General features: G+C 38.4%; 1 protein-coding gene across 6 annotated transcripts in view; it reads left to right on the top strand.

Moving 5' to 3' along the window:
- Positions 1-24,130, top strand: part of LOC109058984 (zinc finger MIZ domain-containing protein 2-like) — a 49,501-nt gene that overhangs the window by 23,854 nt on the left and 1,517 nt on the right. For 3 of the 6 annotated variants that reach the window (XM_042765532.1, XM_042765531.1, XM_042765534.1), the window contains exons 2-18: positions 6,452-6,557; positions 11,388-11,502; positions 13,335-13,528; positions 13,968-14,151; positions 14,760-14,981; positions 16,057-16,251; positions 16,986-17,087; positions 17,318-17,486; positions 18,515-18,656; positions 18,763-18,973; positions 19,096-19,201; positions 19,625-19,782; positions 19,869-19,936; positions 20,636-20,704; positions 21,047-21,291; positions 21,965-22,134; positions 22,785-22,997. In XM_042765532.1, coding sequence (XP_042621466.1) covers positions 6,508-6,557; positions 11,388-11,502; positions 13,335-13,528; positions 13,968-14,151; positions 14,760-14,981; positions 16,057-16,251; positions 16,986-17,087; positions 17,318-17,486; positions 18,515-18,656; positions 18,763-18,973; positions 19,096-19,201; positions 19,625-19,782; positions 19,869-19,936; positions 20,636-20,704; positions 21,047-21,291; positions 21,965-22,134; positions 22,785-22,997 — 2,613 coding nt within the window. In that variant the 5' untranslated portion in view covers positions 6,452-6,507. Of the gene's footprint in view, positions 1-476; positions 531-6,451; positions 6,558-11,387; positions 11,503-13,334; positions 13,529-13,967; positions 14,152-14,759; positions 14,982-16,056; positions 16,252-16,985; positions 17,088-17,317; positions 17,487-18,514; positions 18,657-18,762; positions 18,974-19,095; positions 19,202-19,624; positions 19,783-19,868; positions 19,937-20,635; positions 20,705-21,046; positions 21,292-21,964; positions 22,135-22,784; positions 22,998-23,819 lie in introns of all 6 variants that reach the window. The other 3 variants (XM_042765536.1, XM_042765533.1, XM_042765535.1) reach the window with 3 other exon arrangements.

Here is a 24,130-nt window from a genome sequence, read left to right on the forward strand (position 1 = left end):
TTGCTGGTGTTGAGACACTTTTAGCCAGAGAGCAGCGAGTGTGTGTGTGTGTTTGTGTGCACATGTGTGGAGGAATGCGTTATCAGGCCCAGCCTTCCTGTGGTTCCTAATCCTCCATCCCCTTTCCCAGCCCCCAGCCTCTTTCTCTTTCTCTGTTTGGCAGCAGATTCTCGGCTCTGGCTTCGGCTACATGGGGGAGGGTAGGCCTAACCGTGTGACCCAAGGCGCTCCCCCATTTGGCAGGCAGACGAATTGTGGATTTTTGGACAGGCGGTTTCCCAGCTAGTCTTGAGCGACCACTGTTCTTAATGATGCACTGGGATTGTCCTTCGTTTGAAGTTGCTGGCTCTCAAGCAATGTTGTATTAGATGGGGAAAAAATGTGGAAATAGACTGTTTTGTTGAAGTTGTTTCTTCAGCTGTGCTTTTCAAATTCTTCTTCTTCTTTTTGATTTTTTATTTCTTTATTACACACAGATTTTAGCTAACTTGGATTGGGGGACATTTAGAAAATGCAGTGAGTTAGTTCAGGTAGGATCTTTTTATTAAGTTATTTTATTTTTTTAATTTCATTATATATAATTTATATATTATTTTTTAGTTTTTGCTTTCATCGTTTTTAACTAGAATTAATAATTTTATTTATTTTTTTTCTTATGTTTTGGTATGTTTTTCAAAAATATATTCTTTAGTTTTTAGTCTGCCAAAGTTAATGTATTAATTATTTGTTTATTTTTTATTAATTTGTTTATTTAAAGTAAATAATAAATATGAGAAAAAAATACAACGATGATTTAATAAATAACAAAATAATAATAATTATAATTATTTTTATTAATTTATTTAATCATTGTTGTATATTTATTTAACATTAACATTTTATTAATGTTATTTTTATTATTACTATTTGGCCAAAACTAAAATATTTAAAATTATATAATAAAAACTAGTAATAAAACTATATTTAATTTGTGGCCATTTTTATATTTTAGTTAGTTAGTTGGTTTTATGATTTTTTTTTTTTTTTTTTTTTTTTTTTTTTTTTTATAATCAATAATACAGAATACCAATAATACTTAATTACCAATACTAATAACACTTGATTTCTGTGACACTAGCAGCACCAAGAAGGATTGTAAAAAATAATTTCCCCAAAAACTCTACTTGCCTTCCATTGTTTGGATAAACAGTTAGTCCTGCTGCAGACTCACACCTTTGAGCCAGAGTTGTTCCATTTGTTGCTGCTAGTGATGCAGAAAACACACACTGTAGCTTCAAAAATTAACAAAAAGTTGAATTCAGGTGCAGAACAATACTCCTTTTTATCCCAGTCTCGATCGTTCCTAGAATACTCTCCGAACCTGTGATGTGTTTCAGGTTCTGTCCTCTGAAAGCACAGTCCCTGCAGAGAGCTGAATCTGCACTTCATTTCAAGAGTGCTGACACACAGGCATTTCTCCGGCCTATCAGAAATCAAAGGCCTGCCAGCTTTTGTGTGCTGTTTGGCAGAAAAAGCAGAGGCGTTTCGTGCCCTTAATGGTCACACCCCTGTGGTTCCGTCTTGCCCTGCTGTCCCCGACTGAACGGTCTTGTCGGATGGGTGCAGGAAGAGACTCTGTGTGTTTGACGTTGGGTAGAGAAAGTTAACCCTCTAAGCACCAAAGTTGTAATACTTAATAAAATAGACTGTAGTTCCTCAAAAAGAGAAAATCGCCAAATGGCTAATAAAAAGTTGTACTGTGAGGATGTGTTGCAAATGTTATTCGCCGATTCTGACTCTGAAGGGAATATTTGCCTTTTGGAAATGACGATCAGTCGTCTAATGATCGTGCTTCTCCCGGTACATCTTTGCAGCGCAATGGTGCCGCCGTGCAAGGTGAGAGTGTTCACGAAGCACAAACAAGTGATCATTTCGACCCTTTGCCCAATGGGGTTGTGGGTGGGAGGGGCGAACGTGGTCGTAGTGTCACCAAGATACCTGACTGGGCAGACAGCTGGTCAACTGATCAAAAAATAGGCACATTAATTTTACTATGGCACAGTAATATAGTAATAATTTACTACTTTTTCCCTGTTTTCCTGTTTTGTTTGTTTTTTCATTTTTTTTCCCTGATCATTTGGAATGAGAATAAAAAGACAAAAAACAAACCTGGCAAATAAGTTAAAAAATCCATTCAGTATCTTTTATTTCCTGAATATTACTGATGAATGTTCAAAAAGTAGGCTACTGTTCGCATGCGTTTTACTATATAGTGTAGTAATATAGTAATAATTGAGTACTTTCTCCTGTTTTACTGTTGGCTTCCTCTTTTCTGATTATTTGGAATGAGGATAAAAAGACACACACACACACAAAAAAAAACCATGCAAGTAAGTTCAAGCATCAATTCAATATCTGCTATATATGAAATTTGAGATGGCTGCCTCCTGATGATGTCATAATATGCAAATTAGATGAGTATATTTACACCCCACATAAACTTTCGGTCATGCCCAACATTTTTCTTATTCCCAGTAGATCTCTATCTTTAAGCCCTTTCAAGCCACAAGCTTTTGAAATCTTGATATCAAAATACAGCATTTTTTCCCAAAAACCCTGGCACCTAAAGGGTTAAAAGTAAGGGAAATAGCACGAGAAAGAAATGATGGTCCACGTGTAGGAGGAACTGGAGAAAGGGAGGGAAGCCCAGCAGGAACAGGTCACTGCAGGCCAGGGGTGGAACTAGAGGAAAAGAGGGGAGGGGGTTAGATGGAGCACAGCAGTAAAGAACAGTGTGTTCTGTTCATTCCAGGGCAAGAATAGTTTGTGCTGTTATCCGTCACACAGTGAAGGGAAAGCAATAAGCAAAGATGCTGAACCGCGTTATTTCACAGCACAAAATAAGACCTAGTGCTTCAGGAGAGTGTGTGTGTCCTTTGCTGATGGTATGAGCACACCTTGGCTCGTTGTTACGCTTAACATGTTTGTTGGGATGTTTACTTTGGTGTGCGGGTATGTTTTAAAAGACCTCATGTTTGAAATTGAATTTCTGTGACTTGATTCCAAGAACTTGATTCCTGTTTCTGTACTTGGAAAGTGGATTAAAAATTTTGATGACTCATCTTGCACTCAGGGGCGTGTATAATTTGTCGTCCAATCAGATGCTCTCTAGAATAAGAATGTTACATTGTTAAAGCAAGTTGTATGGCTGTGATTTAAAACTTTGTTGCAATAGGAAATATGTCAACACAGGAAAGCAAACGGTGTTCAAGCCACATCATGGGGTCTTTAACTATGTGTGTGTGTTCCTCATAAGTGCTGTATCGTGTTTCCAGAGTGGATGGATTACGGTTGTCCACTGTTTGAATAGATGCTCCTTCACTGAAGGATTGTTCCAATATGAGAGATTAATGATTACAGGGGTGGGATGAGATGCACTGGGCTAATTAAACGCCATTAATGCTCGTCACTCGGCGGTTAATTAATTATGGAGAGCTATAAGGTAATGTGTTTCATAGATACAGGCTCCAGAAATCAAAAGTAGTAAACAAGCATTTTGGCTTGATACAGAATGCTGTTAATTATTAGTGGCCTTCTAGAGATATGAGGTTGGGCTATTTTGCCCTGGACCAGTAAGAAATCAACCCAGAGTGCCTTAGCATCTGCTGTCCTAGAACTGTGGGAGTGAATTTTGCCAGGGCAAACACCATTCAATTTTTCTTATAGGCCTAATGGACAGTTGTTATGATAAATAAATGTAATTGAAAAAAATGTAGTTTTTTTAAAGTAATAGATTAATATGTTGATCTATTTATTTTTTATTAATTGCATTCAGAAAGACATTTTTCAGCAAGTTATTGAGATTGTAAATGTAATTCCGCATTAATATTTTCTAAATTTATTTTGGTTTCCATGCTTTGGACAATTTGGGTACTTTTTCCACCCACTGCAGCTCATGCTGTGGCCTTTTTTTGAAAATATTTTTGTTTGTTTTATTTTTACAGATTATATTTAATTATTATTATTCATTTTTTAATAAAAATATATCATTTATTGTTTTCAATTTATTATTTTATTATGTATTATATTATTTTATTTTTATTATGTATATTTATTTTTTATAATTTATTAAATTAATACATTTCTAAATGATTAAAATTGATAAAAAATAAAATAAAATTGAGTTTCTCTTTCGAGTCTTCTTGCACTTTAACGGACAAATAAACCTTGCAAATTTGAACATTAAAGTGATTTTAACGCATTTAAACACAAGAAGATGTGAATAACAACTCCAATCAGTGTGTTCTGTGTGCATAGCACATATAGAGCTGTGTCTCAGGCAACACGAAAGCCTTGTATGGAGTTTCTTTCTGCGTCGTCTTGTGCTTGATAAGACAAATATATATAATATATTAGACTCATAAAATGAGTTTAAAGTGATCACCTGTTGTCGGTGTCCTTAATGTTACTTAAGCTCGAAATGATTAATCTATATATTTAATTTATACAGTGAAGAATATGCAATGTTATTTTAAGTGTTCAATTTCTTTACTTGAACACTTACAAATTGTCAGTAAATTAGTAGTAAATTTCCATCACGTGCTTTCAGATGGAGGACCAATTTTATACCAATTTTGTTGGTAGTGGTGGATTTTATTTAATTTTTTTGGTCTTGATCACCTATATATTATGCATCCCTAGTTTAAAAAACATGCACAAACCATAAATAGACAAATCCTTCAGTATAGCATTGCAAAGAGGCTGAGATCAGATACAGGTTTAATAAACGGCTCTTTACACGGACAGAGTTGGTGTAATTGCTAATGAAAATGGCTATGTGAGCATGTAAATATTGCTAAGCCTGCTTCAGTCAAGTGGTTATCAAAACACGACAATGGAGGATCTCATTTTGTCACTGCCGCCCACCTCCCTTTCTCATCCTCCACACGATCCTCTCATTATCCCTGTAGGTGAACCTCTCTCTGATCAGCTCTGTCACTCCTCTGAGTACCTCTTCCTGCAGCCCCCCTCGAAGAAGCGGCATTCATCCACCTTTCTTTTCAAGCTGTGGGGTGTCTGACCTAAATCTGTAAGGAAAGAGAAGAAAATGGAAGCGGAGAGGGATGTTGAGGGGGTGGAGAGAGTTAGGGGTGTAGGGGGACTGACAGCCACTGATGTTGGTGGCAAATTAGCTTGTGTGCTAATCAAGCTTCACCCCCAAGAGTGGAGACAGACGGAGAGGCGGTGGGGTGGGGTGGGGGGTCTTGTTGTCATTAATGTTGTACAATCTAAACGCGCACACACAAAGAAGCATCCTCTTTGGTCGGAACAAGCTGCCTGATGGCTTAAATAATTGAGCGGGGTTGAAGGCGTTATCTTCGCAGAGGGCTCGGATCTCAAAGCGGTGGCGGCAGCAGCCATGAGAACCTCCATGTTTCCACATCTCTCTTTTCTTTTTGAAATCAAATCATGCTATAAATAGGCCTCTCTCTCACTCCCTCCCTCCTTCCCCGGCTTCTCCCATCTCCACAGAGAGCACAAGGATCCTAAAGTGACACGTAGCGTTCGGGTCGTCCACGGTTGTAACCCGCCGCTCTGTTTTAAAGCTCAAGCTTTGCACCGGCTTTTGTCTGAGGTGCTGCAGTCCCGAGATTCTCTCGACTGTGGTGCAGCAGCCCGCGAGATGCCACATGCTGTCAAATCTTGCTCCTTTGTGTGCGGCGGTGGCTGCTTTTTAAACTGTGATTGATGGAAAGGTTCCAACTCGAGGAAACGATTGCAAAACCCACCCTATCAAAGCGCGGAGAAAGATGTGCTGGCGCAGTCCGTTGTTGATTAACCCCCCGTACCTCTGGGCAAAACCGCAGCCATCTGAGAGCCCTACAAATGAAACTGGTTAAAGCCAATACAGCAGTGTTATGCATCTGCCTCAGTAAGTCAAAGCAGAACAGAGCCCTTGTTTTGATTGAATGCTGTCAGTCTAACGTAGGGCTGCACTATTAATTGTATTTCTAATCGTTATCAAAAATATATACCACAAAAACACAAAATCTCAAAAACCACCACATTATGTTATTCTGTGTGCGTTTTTTCTTTCTACATGTTATCTATAGGGTTTTTCCCATAATTTTAATTTTAGTATAACATTATAATACCATTCATATTTTTACTTTTTATATAATTTAAAGAAGAAACCAATCCGATGTATAATCGACATTTGAGGCTTAATACTATAGAAAAGCACTAAAAGTTTTTTCAGTTAGAGTGCTTTCAGCTTGTTCATTTTCATATTAAAATACGGCATGCAGTTGTATCAAACAATGGCGTAAACATCATTCAATGTAAAATGTGATAATCGTAATTATTAATCACAATTTCACGGGAATAATCGACAATTATGATTTTTGTCATAATCGTGCAGCCCTAGTCTAACGTGTCTCTCTCTCTTTCTTTCTTTCTTTTTCTTTTGCAGACTGCCTGCTAGGTTGAGGAGATTCGGGGTGTCACATAGACCCCTAGGTTCCTCCGATGAACCCCATCAACTCCATGAAACCTGCCCTGCCTCCAACGCCACACAGGTCAGTAGCTCCTGTGCATCAACAAGGCGCAGCTGCAAGTCAAAATGTGACTCGCGCCCACTGTTTCCTCTGTAACGACATTCTGAACTCTCAAACCCCCCTCACACTGACACCTGCTTCCCTCAGAGCTGCACTCAACAGTCTGAAACATAGCGTTGATGTTTTGATTGTTGATATTGCACATTTTAACTACTATTTGGTAATAGCTTCAGGGAAGCAATGTGTTTTTATTGTTTTGCAGCCTTATCTGGATGAGATTAGCCTTGGCGTGCAGTTTAATTGTTTTTTTTTTTTCTTTTGTGAGTTGTGTTTTGCTTCTTTGAGCCTTCTTTATCTGTTTAAGGGTCCTTAAGAGTGCTTTATGGTTATTTGGAGAGGAAAACAAGTTATTGATGGTACACTTTGGGTTCTTTAAGTTAAGTACCAGTATATGGATGGTTTTCTAAAGAACCCTAGATTCAAAAGTTTTTTGGAACTTTATTTGGTTCTGTTTGGAAACTTTATTTTTGAGGGGACACTTAAAATTGACAAATGTCATTAACTCATCCTCATGTCATTTCAAACATGTGACTGACTATCTTCTGTGGAACACAAAAGGAGGTTAAGGAAAATGTCAAAGATGATACCCCCAAAATGAAAGCGAACAGCAGCATTAGTGGCATGTAAATAGTTTGTTTGTGTGTGTGTGTGTGTGTGTGTATATGTATATATATGTATGTTTGTTTTTTATATATATATATATATATATATTAGGGCCGGGACTTTAACGCGTTAATTGAGATTAATTAATTACACAAAAAAAAAAACGCTAAAAAAAATAAAAAAAAAACACAAAAAAAAATCCCCCACATTTAAAAAAACATATTTTCACACCGCAAAATTTCTCACACACTATACGCATCTCCGCACACGATTATACTGAAGCACCAACTAGCGTTCGCATATCACCGGCGCAGCACATCGAGCCTCAAGTATCACCTCAACGCAAAACATATAGCCGCTAGCGTGGACTTTACACTTTATGTTGAACTATGTATTATTTTGTTGGTGCAACAGTTGTGTTGAACTCTTTATTGTTTTGGCCAAGTTTATTGAGAGTTGGACTTAGTATGTATGGCCTCTGAAGCAACAGAGAGATGTTTTCTAATAGTCAGGGTTTCCAATGTTCTGAATGTAATTGACAGTATTGTGTATTACTTAAAAAACTCTTTACAGAAGTTCCAGCACCTATAAGCTTCCTGAATTTCTGAAATGTACTATTTCTAAATTGTTTCTAAATATGCTATTGCTACACTTCATGGCAAAAATTGCACTGGTCTGCTAGACTTGGTTGAACAAAAATAAACTATTTTGTTGCTTAAGCTTATGTATTCAGTCATTATTCAATGGTATACAATAAATCCATTTGAAAAACAATTACTTCTCACTGTTCTCAGGTCAAATATTTATATGCGATTAAAATGCGATTAATTTCGATTAATTAATTACAAAGCCTCTAATTAATTAGATTAATTTTTTTAATCGAGTCCCGGCCCTAATATATATGTGTGTATATATAGATGTATGTATGTATGTATGTATGTATGTATAGTTAGTAGTTTAAAATATATAATATTTAATTTGTAATTATGTTATATAGGTAATTTGTTTAAATGTACATTCATTCAAATTATATATTACATAATATTATATTAATATATGTAATATATTACACATATTACATAATATTATATGAATATATGTAACTATCCATTACATAATTATAATAAAATATATATGCATTAATTTATTTCATATATAATTTATATTACACATATTATAATATATGTAGCTATTTATTTGACTAATTTAAATATATTTAAAAAATTAGATAAGTATTATTTCTATTTGTGTGTGTGTGTGTGTGTGTGTGTGTGTGTGTGTGTGTGTATATATATATATATATCACTCTCCAGCCACTTTATAATATATATATATATATATATATATATATATATATATATATATATATATAAAATATGCATTTAATATATTTAAAACTAAATTTCATTGTTTGGAAAAATGCTGCGTAGACATTCTGCCTAACATCTATTTTTAAATATTTAGTAAATGATGTACTGCAGGCTCCCGTATGTAGGTGTACTTGGCACGTTTTCATGAGTTTTACTGATATTTGAGACGGAATTATGTTGCTTCAGAGGCGATAATGAAACAAACAGTCTAAACATGAAGAAAAAGTGGAAGTTGGCGTTTCGCTCTCACCACAGTACACTGAAGATAAATCGTTTGCAGTGGCACATGCATTGGGCCCCCAAACTGAATCCTCATGCCCACGCCTTCTCCTCTCATTCACTGAGCTCTCAATCTGCACGAGTGTTGGGTTTTTTTAATATTGATTGGTCGCTTTGTCTCTCAGCTGCTGATTGGCTGCTGCAGGATTTGGCTTTGAAACCACAGTTTCCTGTTTCAGAGAGCAGGGGTATCTGGTGGTTTTCCTGCAGAAGAACTTTGAGAAACCTCTGCCTCCTATGGAATGCCTTTAAGCCGCCAATGGTACAGTTTGTTTATTTGCCCCGGCAATGCAATGACAAGCCTCATCGAGAGTCTCGCTTTGAGCCTTTGTTGGAACCTCAATTTCCTGTGGGCTGCAGGCCAGCAGATACTTTGCCGCAGGTCGAGGTGAAAATGTGTCAAGAAGGGGATCTCGGCTTTCTTCAAGGGCTTTAAAGAGAAGAGTCTTCCATGTGGCAGTGGGGTTGAGGTGTCTCGGGTCAGTTCGGGTGAGAAGCTGTTCAGAGCCAGTTATCACTCGATAAACCCTGCAGGTTTCATTTTCTTGATACTTTCGAGCTGTTGCCGCTTGGATAAGTTTTACCTGGAATGCTCCCATTCGGTGGCCAAGGTTTTTGGCACTCCTGCCAATAAGTAGTGACTCAAGATAATTTACTGGCCATTAAACTGTATTTTAAGGTTTTTTTTTCTATTAAATCATCACAGTATTGCAATTATTATCACTGTTATTTCATTATTTCAATTGAATCACTGTTGAAACTGTGACAAAAACAAGACAATTTAGAGCTCATTTAGTGAACTTACCTTTTTGTTAATTAGATAGGAAATGTTATTAATGTGCTCAGTACTACTCTGTACTTAATGCTCAGTACTATAGCAGTTTCTTCCCCTTATCTACAGTTTGGAGTCTATAAGATTTTTTAAATGATTTTAAAAGTTTCTTTTGCCCATGAAGGCTGCATTTTTTTGATCAAAAACACAGTATACATGGATTTGTTGTGAAATATTTTAGTATTTACAATTCTGTTATTTAATATTGTAATATATTAAAAATTGTAATCTATTTCTGTGATCAAAGCTGAATTTTCAGCATCATTACGCCAGTCTTCAGTTTCTCATGATCTTTCTGAAATCATTCTAATATGCTGATTTGCTGCTCAAGGAACAATATGATTATCACTGTTTTTTTTTTTTTAGAAACTATGACACATTTTTTAACGATTCTTTGATATTGAATAGAAAGTTTAAAAGACCAGCATTTTATAAAAAAAAAAAAATCTTTAAAAAAATTGTCTTAACTGTCACTTTTGATCAATTTAATGTATCCTTGTTGAATTAAAAGTATTGATTTCTTTCAAAAACAAAAAATGACACCAAAACTTTTTAACGGTAGTATATGTTTTGCTTCGGTTTAGGATTTACAACGTCAATAAAAGATGCATTTGGCTTCTTGGCTGAACTTCTGATGATAAATTATTCAAGTTGTTTTGAAGATGCATGACAGTCACTCAAGTTTTTTTCCCACCATTTGTATTTTTCCTCAAATACGTTTCACTCATGTCACTTTCACCAGCAAGTGTTAAGCATTGTTAAAGGTCGTAAAACAAGTGACCAGCTAACTCAGCGTTATCTAATATTGTTGTTTTGGGCTCTGTTCCCATCCTTATTGTTTTAAAGTTGGCTTATTGGGCACAGTCCTATCCATTAAGACCATTTTTCAGTCCCTAAAATGCAGATTTAGGTGCAAGTTTTGATTGGTTACCTTATAGTCTTCCTAATGTTGTTCTGCTGGAGCTGTACATGTGCACCTTTAGCCCTTTTAAACTAATCACCATATATAATGCCATGAATCCGGGACCTTAGTAATCCATTCAATAGATTGCACAGCTTTAATTCAGGTCTAATTTTTTCAGTTTTCCAGAGGAACGATGTGCATAACAGTACAACTGATTGAACATTCATCCCTCACAGCCTCGTTGTTATTCAAGTCAAATTAAATATGGCATTGACTCTAACTAAGGTCCATGTTTCCCTGTTCTGATCAGCATGTGATGTAGTTTGGCTAATTATGTAAAGATGGCGAGCGATTATTGAGAGCGATCTGGTTTGATCCAGTTACACAGAAAACAGTAGATACACACACACACACACACACACACACACACACACACACACACACACACACACACACACACACACACACTTACTCTCTCACCCCCCTCTCCCTTGGCATCGTTACTCTTTCCTGTCTCTAAGTGACTGTGGAGTCGCCATGGAAACATTGTGCTGAGTACCTTCAGATCATGTGGCTGTGGCACGTCTGAAGTCGCAGTAAGATCGTCTCTCTCTCTCTCTCACACACACTTCACACCATATGCTGATATCATACCAGGACAAAAGGCATCGATGGAATATAATAAGGATCTGCTGTGGATAATGCCAGGCGGATCAGTGAGAAGTGAATTAAGAGCGATTTATACAGGAAGCACTCAGATGCACTAATAACCCCGGTGTCCGTGTGTTTCTCTCGCCCTGCAGTGACGCCTCTTACCCATATGATCCTGTCCCCTGGCAACAAGGCCCCAATCAGCCTGCCGGCTCCCTCTCTGTGGTAACCACAGTGTGGGGGGTAACCAATCCTTCACCCAGCCAGGTAAGAAGGGCCCTCCGCCATGATGATGTCACCAGCTTGTTTACCTCAAAGAAAGCACTGCATGTTCCAAGAATGTCCTACTTATGTCTGGTTCTCAAACAAAACATTCTTCTTGTTGTCAGTAAATCAGCAGATCCCATTACCAAACCATTTAGAATCATTCAGAGCTAATTTTGTTTTATTGAGAAATACTTAAATATAGTAAATAATAAATATTAATTACTTAAAAAAATATAAACTTAATTATAAAAATGATTTATCAATGCATTAATTATTAATTGATTTTAAGTAAATTATTAATTATTATAATAATTTTTGGACACTTCTGACTCAATGATACCAGTGAAAATTTCCAAACCCACACCTACATGCTTACATATATTTAACAGTATCAGTGTGTTTGTTTGTGTGTGTATATATACACATACACACACACACACACACACACACACACACACACACACACACACACACATATATATATATATATATATATAACTAAAAAATGGGTATAGGGATGTGCGGGTTGATAGTTTTGTTACTAAATGGTTTTACAGGTAAATCCTAAAGAGTCAACACTGAAAACAATAGTCGATTCCTCACATGAGTTTTCTTCGTGTCAGTTGTGGCGAGCTCAAAAGTGACCACGCGAAAGACGAGCAAGGTGTGGGATTATTTTGATTTATAAGGAATGGGAAAAGTTTTGTGTAAACTCTGTAATGTCAAAGTGGCTTACATAACTCTACGGGAGCGATGCATAATCATATTCAAAACAGGCACATAGGCGTTAGCTTAGAGACTAGCCAAAGCCAGCTAATGTCATTCACTACAGCCCGCAACCGCTGCGATCCCGCCCGCGCCATCTATTCCTCGAAGACCCACTTCGGTGGTGCTGTGTGATGTCCAGGCACTTTCCGAAATTCTGTTGGCTTGCTTTTCGTTATCTCTGCGTTTTTCAAGTGCAGGAATATGTTTCCATCACCCTGTTTTAATGTGCATTTTGAAGTATTGAATAAGAAACGAGTGATGGAAATGTCAAATTTTGAATAAAAATCCCTTAATTTGCAAAAAAAATTTTACACTCACACTAGATGTTTTTTTACACTTGCAAAAAAAAATTAATTAAAACGAATGATGGGAGATGGAAATGCATTTTGCAAATAAATTCCTCTAAGTGCATATAAGAAAAATTTTGACTTTGCGCTATGAGGGATAACTTGACTAGCAGCGGACTGCATGATCTAGTTGCACAGCATCTGAAATGTTGTTATGGTCGTTCTGAAATGCCTGAGCAAAGTCTGTCATCAAAGTATTGTATAATGTATAATGTATAATAATCTGTATAATGTCTTACACAACTGTGTTCCCAAACAGCAACATGCATCCGCCTCTGAAAGCAATGACATCATTTATTGTGTTTCGTCTGCTCGCTCTGAGGTGCAAGTAACTTATCATATAGGCTATGAAAATTATTATATTCAGTTCTCCTAGTTTTCTTACTGATATTTAGTAGCAGTTTAACAGAAAGTGACGATTTTGTTCTCTTTGATGCGTTGGAGGGAAACAGTGCTCGTTCGCAAATGTTTTATGTGATATTCCAATTTTGCGCTTAAGTTAAATCTGCAATTTTGGATGGAAACCCTAATCGCCTCAAGTCCTGTCTTTCTTTTTGTTCATTTTGTTTTTAGATGATATAGCCTACATGACGAAGTACGTTTTTAGAAGCCGTTTTAATGCTATTCATTGATAAAATTACACACATAATAGCAATTAAAAAAATAGCGTTCAGTTACGTTCATGACTAATCTAAAAACTCTTCTTGTTATCGACAGGTTTTTGGTGCTCCCATGGGTCCAGGTGGAAACTCAGCCGGTGGTCACATGATGCCTGGCAACAGCCCGGGCATGAACTCCCCTCAGTTTATGAGCCAGCAGGGCTACCCCGAGCCCAACAAGGGCTTCATGCAGCAGGGCATGTACGGGCGGCCCAGCGGGGGATACCCGTCCGGGCCTGGATATGGGGGCAGGTGAGGAAAGGAACGATTGTCCAGTGTCTTGTGTAGCTGTATTTAGACTTTGCTCCTCGTGGGAGTTGCATGATGTCAGGCAGCCGGACGGACGTCACCGCAGTGGGGGATGTGTGTTCTGTAACGTCCCACCCCTGCGCTGACTCACAGAACCACACACACACACACACACACACACACTCATGTCTCTTAAGAGAAATGCATCGCAATAAATCTTGTGAATCACTGACTCAGAATAGTCAGCGTCCCCCTTGGCTCACCAGACCAACACCTTGCTGCTACAACAACGTGAATAATCAGCTCCACTTATGCCACCTTCAACAAATATGCTGGGTCACTTTAATCAGCAGCTTCTTAATCTTTTTTTATGACACAAATGTGTTACATGTTATGAACGATGCAATTCATAACATGTTTGTCTTCTGTCTGTCCCTTTCAGTTACCCAAATAACGGAGGGGGTTCCCTCGGGATGCCGCCCCATGGAGTGCGCCCGCCCACTGACTTCACCCAAGCGGCTGCCGCAGCTGCTGTGGCCGCAGCCGCAGCCACAGCAACGGCCACCGCCACAGCAACTGTCGCCGCAATACAGGAGAAGCAAAACCAGGAGATGAACTACGGGCCTGTAAGAAACTTGACTTGTTTGTGTTCACGTTATATACGGTTGACCTATGTTGCGGTGAACAGTACTGAAGGGAAGGTCACTGGAATAGGTCTTGCCATGCTTAAATGTTTTAGTGATGAATCTCGTCCCCTTGAATATTTAATATCTGTTTTTTTTTTTTTATGCCGTTAATCTGATTGGTGGACACTCTGCTTTTTTTTGGGGGGGGTTTGGATTTGCACTCCACTCCAGCAATTATTACTGTGTGACACACAGTAACCTCTGGTTCCATGGTGCTCAATTCGCCCCCTGCTGGAGGAATGCATATTAACGAACATTATTTCCAAAAACATGGCCTTAATTATTGCAAAAAAAAAAAAAAAAAAAAGCAAAGTATTTTCCCCTCATTTTTCTAGAAGATTTTACATTCCGCCTTTCTTCTCGGGTTTAGACGGCAGACATCATGGCCACACAGGATTTTGATTGTTTACAGTGGTGACCTAGTTGCCGTTTCCCTTTCATGCCCAGGGCCTGACAGCCATAAGTCACGGCAGCAGGCATGTCTCCAGCTATTGTTACCCGACACTGGTTCTGATGGGTGTGGATCTCTGTGTTGTTTTGCTCTGCAGATGGGTGGTGCTTCCTCTTACAACACCCAGTTCCTGTCGCACTCTGGACCCCGGGGCCCACCCGGCATGGCCCCCTCTGGAATGGTCGGCTCCAGACCTCCTTCAATGGGTCCCATGTACCCACAGCAGGGCCAGAGGTTGCCCCAGCATCCCGTCTACCCGGGAGGCCAGCAGGGTCCTCCGCGCCACCAACAGGGCCTGAAACGCCCTTATAACTCCGACGTGAGTGGAGACTCATGTTCACCAACTTGAGCATTCAGATGTCAAAGTAGACACAGTTTAGACAATTTATATGACAATCAGACATGTTCCCGACACAAAAGGCCATGAGGTTCTCAGATATAAATGTATCATTCACAGATAATGCCATAATGCATTATGATGAGCTTAGGAAAACTCATCCAAGATGTTGCATGTAATTTATTCCATACCATAAGGTTTTGGTTAAAAATACCTCATTGTGATTAAATTACTTTTATTGTATAATATAGTTTAAAATTATATAAAAAACTGCTGATGAAGAAAATTACATGACAGGAACCAGAAAACAGAAGAGTGAAGTATACTATGAGATTTTGACATCACATCATTAGGTGAACATCATAACTAAAGCTATATTCTACCAAACGAATTGTGCGTCAGGACTTGCAAGGGTTTGTGAGTTGCTTCATTTGTATTATGTTCTTAATCGGTCACTTATGAAGTTGTATTTCAGTTAGGATGCTGCCTGTGTAGGCCGTCGATCACATAGCAGCTCACTAGATTTTGGAACAAAGCACTGTTATAGTATTTATTAGTATTTTGGATTGGCTTTTATTTTTATATTTTTGGTTTGCATTTTAATTTTAGTTTAGGTTTCAATAAATGTATGTGCTTCGTCAATGTGACTTCATTTTTTTTTTTTTTTCAATTTTAATACTTTAACTTAAACATAATTCCTTTCTGTCAGTTGCCAAAGCAACATTTTACATTTTTGTTCAAGGTTTTTTTGTTTTGTTTTTAAGTTTTTCATCGTATTTTATTTTATTTAACAAAAAATATTTCTAATAGTTTTCGTTTTAGTTAAGAATAACACTGCATTAGTGTAGTTCCTCATTATGGTGACAGACATGTTGAGATCACATAACTATTTTGGAACAAAGCTAAAAAAAAAAAAAAGTTTTTTTGTTACGACTTAAAACTAGATGTGGACTCCTCAAAACAACTGTATTTAACATAAGAATGATTTAGACAAAAATATGAGCATAGTGCTGAGATTTGGTTCTGTTCTGGAATGACTGTTGTTCTTTTCATGCAGGGATTTCCGGGTCAGCAGTATGGTCCTGGGATGGGAGCTGGGGGCCCGTACCCAGGCCAGCCCATGCAGTACCACGGCCCAGGGCCACAGCGGTCCGCTCCTTCCCCATCTTACCCAACCCACCGAATGCCCCTCCAGCAACCCAATATGGGCCAGTATCCTGCAGGACCAGGAAACCCCAACCAGTACTACAAGGTACAAAGATCATCGCTATTATTGCTCATACTTGCAGTTAGGATTTGGAAAATTTTGAAATTTTTTATGACTTTGGAATGCTGCAGATGTGTGACACCTCAAATCAAGCTGCTTGTAAAGACTTGAGCCTTCCTAGTAACCAAATTTAGGTACTTTCTAAAACTTGCAGTCATATTTTATTTATAGTCATATTTTTCCGTTTGAAAGCTGTCAGAAAGTTTCACTTGAAAATTGCAACACTCTGCAAGCGGCATCGTGTTTCCCAAAGAACAGGTTCCTTTTCTCCGTATTACTGACAAACAAGCTGCTGTTTTCAGAGATACACACCAACATTTAAAACTGACAAATACAGCAGTGAACTTTAAAGAGGCAACTAGTCATGAAAAGATTTTTTGGAAGTTCCAGTGAAACACGAACCAACCTGAGTGGCTTAAATTCCGTGCTGGGTTTGGAATTACAGTGGTAGATTATAACTGTTGTCATATCACTGTAGTGTGCACTAAATGAGTGCATGCTTAGGCTCTGTTACAAAACCTAGTGAGCTGCCTACATAGGCAGGTCCAATTTTAAATGTAAGATGTTAGATACATTATTTTTGCTAATTTCTAAAGTATGTATCTCTGTGGAGGAAGCAATCCCAGAACGCACTGCACCAAGCTCCCTATGATTTATGCTTAACCAAGGTTGACTTGCTCTGTTTTAAGCCTGATGTTGAAAGCTTTGTGTTTGTTTAGCAGGCGGACCAGTTTAACGGACAGGGCAACAGCCACAACAGTCTGCCCTCAGGAGTGACAGGAGCCGGGTACAACACCTTCAACCAGGCCGCTGTCAATGGGGTTGGTGTCCTCTCTCGCATGCATGTGTGTTTGGTGAAACGTGAGTCGGTTGGAGCTGCCTGTTAATATTTCACCATTTCGTGTGAGCACCTCGATCTGACTTTGGCAGCCGGGGTCCAAACTCCACACAGCTGAATGTGTTTTTGAACAGTATCGGTTATGAAAATCTGACTGTAAAGATAATCTGGCCACAGATTGTAATGCCTGCACACACTTCTGGTCTTTCACAGCCCGGACGTGCAATGCCAGGATACCCCAGCTCTCCTCTCCCAGGAAACCCCACTCCTCCCATGACCCCTGGCAGTTCGATGCCCCCATATATGTCCCCCGGCCAAGATGTCAAGTCGCCCTTCCTCCATGACGTCAAGCCCAACATTAACTCTCTGCAGCCCCCTACAGGTAACACTTGGCACTGCAGCCAAACCAACACCCCTCTTATCTCTGGAATGTGTTTATAATTCTCTGATGTAAATGGAAATAAAAATGTTTTGCTGTCACATAAAATGCTTATCACATGAAAAAAAGTTTTTTCCTCTTTAACCCCTGAAGAAATTAAAAAAAATTCTGACAGACATTTTAAGTTGACTTACATATATTTAAATTCAACCATTTTACTGGCCTTATTGTGAATGGTTTATCTGCATATGTTGTTCCAGACAAAAAACTAAATGTTAGTCTTCAGAATATTTTATCAAAATAAAGTAATTTACTCTTCATATAAAGACCGCTAATCCAGTAGATTCCTAATGGATTCAAAGTTGCATGTACTTTTTTCCTTTCTTTCGTCAAATGCTCTGTTTTACTGAGAAATAGTTAAAAAAAATGGTTAAAATAATGCTCACTCACATAAGATGAAAACTTCATATGAAGTCTTTTAAAGCTGCTTTTTTCACATAAGGTAGTGTTTTATAAGTATTATTTACGTAACACTGTAGTATCTATCAATATTTTAATTAGCTTTTATTTTTCGATTTTTTTTTTTCAGTTTAGTTTAGTACTTCTGTCATTTTTATATATAAAAAAATTATATTTAGCTTTAATTTCTTTTCATTTCAGTTTTATTTTTAGTCATTTTAGTATTAAAAAATTAGACATGTTGCCTTGGCGTCAAAAAGTTTTTCATCTAATATTTGTATTTTAATTTATTTCAGCTTTCACTTCGATTTTACTAGTTTTAATTTTAGGTAATAATAACAACACTGCTTAGGGTAAAGGGTAGGGTAGTTTATGTTTGACACTGTTTATAACACTTTATAACAAGATAAACTGAAACTGGAACACACTGATAAGTGTCAACAAAAAATCTAGTATGGCTGCTAAAAAAAACTTTATAACATTTATAAGATGCCTTTGATTCTTGCCATATGAGATATGAATGAAAGCGGTGTGGCACCTCAGTAACTGAAACTCTGCTCTTCTGTCTGCAGGAAACCCCAGTGATGACCTGCGTCTGACCTTCCCTGTACGGGACGGGGTGGTGTTGGAGCCTTTTAGATTGGAGCACAACCTGGCTGTCAGCAACCACGTCTTCCAGCTGCGAGACTCCGTGTATAAGACCCTTATGATGAGGTCGGACATTTTCATTCCTTTCAGCATCTCAGGGACTATTTGTGTTTGTAAATGTGTCAGTATTGTCGTATTTAACATGTAATCTTATCTATCATGTGTTTAACAGGCCTGACCTGGAGCTGCAGTTTAAGTGCTATCACCATGAAGACCGGCAGATGAACACCAACTGGCCGGCATCGGTACAGGTGAGCGTCAACGCCACGCCTCTCACCATCGAGCGCGGGGACAACAAGACTTCCCACAAACCCCTTTACCTGAAGCATGTGTGCCAGCCGGGACGCAACACCATCCAGATAACGGTCACGGCCTGCTGCTGTGTAAGTACAGAGACTCGCATCGCACGTTTCCTTCAGAAATCTCTACTTAATCACAAACAGCCTGACAAATACGAGTTTTATGTGGGCCAGCGTTCATTTCCTGTTTCCTTTTTCTCTTGCAGTCTCATCTTTTCGTGCTGCAGCTGGTTCACAGGCCATCTGTGCGCTCCGTGCTTCAGGGTCTGATGAAGAAGAGGCTCCTGCCAGCGGATCATTGTGTCGCTAAAAGTGAGTGAACACTTTTGCATACACTTTTTAAAAAAGATATTAATACGTATATTTACCATGGATGCATTAAATTGATCCAAAGTGATAGCAAAGACATAATTTAACATTTCAAATAAATGCTATCCTTTTGCACTTATTCATCAAATAATCTTGAAAAAAGGATCATGGTTTCCACAATCTTGAGCAGCAAATCAGGATATTAGAATGATTTCTGAAGGATCATGTGACACTGACGACTGGAGTAATGTTGCTGAAAATTCAGCTTTGCATCACAGGAATAAATGACATTTTAAAATACAGTCACATAGAACACAGTTATTTTAAATTGTGATAATAGTTCACAGTTTTTACTGTATTTTAGAACAGATAAAAACAGAAAAACTCAGAAACCATGGCAATTCATCCTTCTTTCTTCCTCCACAGTTAAGAGGAACTTCAGTAGCGGTACCATCCCAGGAACTCCCGGCCTTAATGGCGAGGATGGCGTGGAACAGACAGCCATCAAGGTGTCGCTCAAGTGTCCGATCACCTTCCGACGCATCCAGCTTCCTGCCAGGGGCCACGACTGCAGACATATACAGGTGAGGAGGCCCGCTAGCTTACATTTGAATCACATGACATTGTAAAGTAAATTTCTGAGATAAATACCATCTTTGTTGGTCCACAGTGCTTCGACCTGGAATCATACCTGCAGCTGAACTGTGAGAGAGGTACTTGGCGTTGTCCTGTGTGCAAGTAAGAATCATCTTCTCATTTTACCCTTCATCTCCATAGCACTTTTGTCATTTTAATACTAAGAAAATTATTTGGGATGCAAAATATATCCATACCATAGTGGTAATCGGCCGATGTTATTTCGGGAAAACTGTCTTAAAATTATTAAAAACACTAATAATTTAATAACAGTGCTAAATGTAGTCTATAACAAATCTCAGAATGAATATGCATTTTTCATACTATAATTTATAATGTTATGATGCCTAAATTCACTTTTAAATTCTAATATTTACATGAATGATTTTAGATTGTTTTATGTGTAATTTATCTAGACAAAATACTATATAATTTAAAATGTAATATTAATATATATTAGTTTTAATAATCAAGTATTTTACATTTACATTTTTATTAATGTTAGTTTTTTATTAATATTATAACAAATACTAATATTAATTATTAAAATATTACTAATATCAATATTACTACTAAAAAAAAATAAAGAATTAATATTAATATTAAAATTAGAATAACACATTTATTTATATTATATTTTTTATTTATTGTTATTTGGCCAAAAAATGTAAATAATTATTGGCTTATCTTATTTGCCTGAATAATATCATATTGTATAAAAGTGCATTCCTAGAAATGTGTTTTGTATGGTATATATCTGATGTATTTGTACAGTTTTACAAACTTCTCTGTTCCTTGCAGTAAAACAGCCCTTCTGGAGGGGCTAGAAGTGGACCAGTACATGTTGGGCATTCTGATCTACATCCAGAAGTAAGTTTTTATATAACCTCAGCATCTAAACTGTGATTGCAGATATCCTAAATTATACTATTTTTAGTTCCCTGACCATGTGACACATATTGCACACAAAAATGGCAAGAGCTGGGTGAAATAGACATAATCAGTATGATTTTAGCATTTCCAAGTAAGAACTGATTGCTGGATTTACCAAATTTGTGAAGTTCATGGCATTAGTATTACCAGTATTGAAAAGTTTGGGTCCATAAAACGTGGTCAGTTGCTGTATGTGAGGGTCTAGGTTTAAGGTTCATGGCCACTATAAGCTGCGGAGTGTTCTGTATTTTAGTTCTTAAATTATTTTCTCCTGTTTAGTTCGGACTATGAGGAGATCACCATTGATCCGGTGTGCAGCTGGAAGCCGGTCCCAGTGAAACCAGACCTGCATATTAAAGAGGACCCAGACGGCCCTGCCCTGAAACGCTGTCGCACCTTGAGCCCTAGTCATATGATCTTGCCCAGCGTCATGGAGATGATTGCAGCTTTAGGGCCAGCCTCCTCGCCCTATCAGTCTATGCCACAAGGTGGCAGCAGCAACACCCCTGATTATCCCAGCCAAGGTAGGCGTCACATCCAACTGTAAAGGCCTCATATGACGCTTTTCCACTGCATGGTACAACTCGGCTCAGTACGGTACGGTATGGCTTGGCTCGGCACGGTTTATGTTTCCATTGCAGTTTAGTATCGCTTTAGAGTGGGCGGGAATATTTACATGTCGTTATAGTTGCGCCGCCTCTTCTGCCACGACTCCATCAAGTTCTCGCTGGATCCGCTCCTCTGCTATTAACGAGAGGAACGTCTGTACTTCCGCAACAGACAACGAAACTTTTTGGCTGTTAAAAAAAGGTGTGCTCATTCAGAACAGTTGCGTTCGATCGTTGGCTGGCTGTGCTGATTTAAATCTAATGGTTCTGTTGTGTTTGTGTTGGAAGTTCAGTGACGCAGGTAGTGACTATTCTCCACAGCCAATCCGTGATCAGCAGATCTTACACATCACGTTTTGGTAAAGGTACGGTTCACTTGGAACCTCAACCGAGGTGGTACTAAAAAAAGTACCAGGTACTGTACCCAGTGGAAAACCCCCCAAAAGTGAACCGTACCAAGCCGTACCATGCAGTGGAAAAATGCCAATAGTGACCACAAAAGCATTTATGTGAACAAATTTCGTAGGCATATTTTTTTGGACGAAATGCGTTTTGACCTCCATTTGATTTATTGTTGCATGTCTTTCAGGTGGCTCAGGATACTCTAACCAACCAGGCTTCTCTGATTTCCCCAATGCCCCTGGCACACCGACCCTGGGGGAGTTTGCCTCTGGGCCGCCCCCTCTCTCCTACCAGTCTGACCTGCCGAGTGGCCTCCTTACCCCTGAAAAACCTGTGGGACACCCGATGTCAGGACAGGTGGGTTTTCCTATCATTAGATAAATTTCACCACAAGGAATTGATAGACTGACCATCTATCTATCTATCTATCTATCTATCTATCTATCTATTCATTCATTATCCATCTTTCATCTGTCTATCTCTCTGTCTGTCTGTCTTTCTATCTGTCTTTCTGTCTGTTTATTCATTATCTATCTATCTTTCTATCTATCTATCTATCTATCTATCTATCTATCTATCTATCTATCTATCTATCTGACTGTCTGTCTGTCTGTCTGTCCATCCATCCAACTAGCTAGCTGGATTTACAATATAATTTACAATAATTGTGTAAATTTATAAATGTATTTGACTATGTGGCTTGAATTAACGCAGCTGGTTTGCTGCATGTACTGTACTGAAATTATCCTTATCTTGGATATCCAAGTTTGTTTTACTGGCATCTTGGTTTCTGTCGTTCCCATATGTTGTCACGTATAAGAGCTATTCAAACGTTTCTGTGTGCGACAGCACAGCGCAGTGTTCCTGTCCGTCACTCGCAGCTGCTGCTTTTCCCACCACATCTCATCCGCTCTAAACAAAACACAAGACAGGTCACTAAATTACTGTGCAGTGTGTTCCAGCTTCACCGTCTCATTTTGTCTTTACACCTTTCCTCCTAAATAAAGATGCCTCACTCTAGTCGCATGGACCCTTCCCACAATCCCCTTCAACAGCAGCAGCAACAGCAGCATCAATCTCTCCATGGTAACTCCAACATGGTTGGCCCTGGTGGACCCATGCACTCCCGCAACTCCTCCCAGAATCCCCGGATGCACACAGACAGCTTTGGGCTGGGGGGCCCCGGGGGACCGGGCGATGTTTCAGAGCCGGCCCTTGATGTAAGTCGGAATCAATCATCTATTACAGATCAAAGCAATGACTTTTGCCCATGGTGTCAACACTTTAAATTAGAGGTCTGCAGAGCACAACCGCCTGTTTCTGCGGGATTTTACTCCATGTACACCCACTACCAACTTATAATGATCTTCTTCCCATCCGTTCTTGCTTAATTGAGGTCCCATGCATGCAGTTATGCATGTTTAAAGCTGTTCGTTCCCCTTTTTGGAACGTTTTTGGGTAACGGCCAGCCCCACATCTGCTTTGGGACACATTTGCACTTATAAACTATTTTGGAATATTGGTTATAGTGTTCTACTCTTAAAGAGATAGTTCACCCTCATATCAATCCAAACCTGTATGACTTCGAAACAAAAAAAGTGTCTCCATTAAAAGTCCAGATAATCAAAACTTTGAAGATCCAAAAAATATCTTGAAATTGTATCCATGTGATTCGAGCTGTTTAATCCAAGTCTTGTAAAGAGATACAGTGACTTTATATGTTGAAAAGATTTATTTAGGCTTTTATTCACATATGAACACACATACAGAGTGAATCACATCACTATAACAAATCTCATTGGTTTTCGCACATCATGGACGCATGTTTGAGCTTCCATGTTTACCATATGTGATGCGCTCTATGAATGTGTCAGTCATTGCTTAGCTGTAAATAAGTGTCTAAATTCAATCTGTTAATCGATTCAATTCATATGAATTATTTTTGTGACGTCTTTTTGACCGTTTTGGATCTTCTAAGTTTTGGCTACCTGCAGAGAAAGAAACATTCCAGATTTCATTAAAATTTCTTAATTTGTGTTTAGAAGATTAACCAAAGTCCCATGGGTTTGGAACGACATGAAGGTGAGTAAATGATGACAGCATATTCATTTTTGGGTGAACTATCCCTTTAACTCCCATGACTAAAGCAATTCCACAGATTTCCTTCCAAAATCAGTTTAAAAGATTCCATTTGGGCCTAGCGATTATTTAATTGATTCACAGACTTCGCCACTAAGTTTTTTTTATTATAGAAAAATAACTGGCCATCTCCCCCTGCAAATCATAAATGTACTTTTGCAGCAAAACAAATCTCTAATTTAATCCCACGATAATGCAGACCTCTGCTTTGAAT

Source organism: Cyprinus carpio, chromosome A10 (genome assembly GCF_018340385.1).
Source record: "Cyprinus carpio isolate SPL01 chromosome A10, ASM1834038v1, whole genome shotgun sequence".
In the NCBI taxonomy this organism is placed as follows: Eukaryota; Metazoa; Chordata; class Actinopteri; order Cypriniformes; family Cyprinidae; genus Cyprinus; species Cyprinus carpio.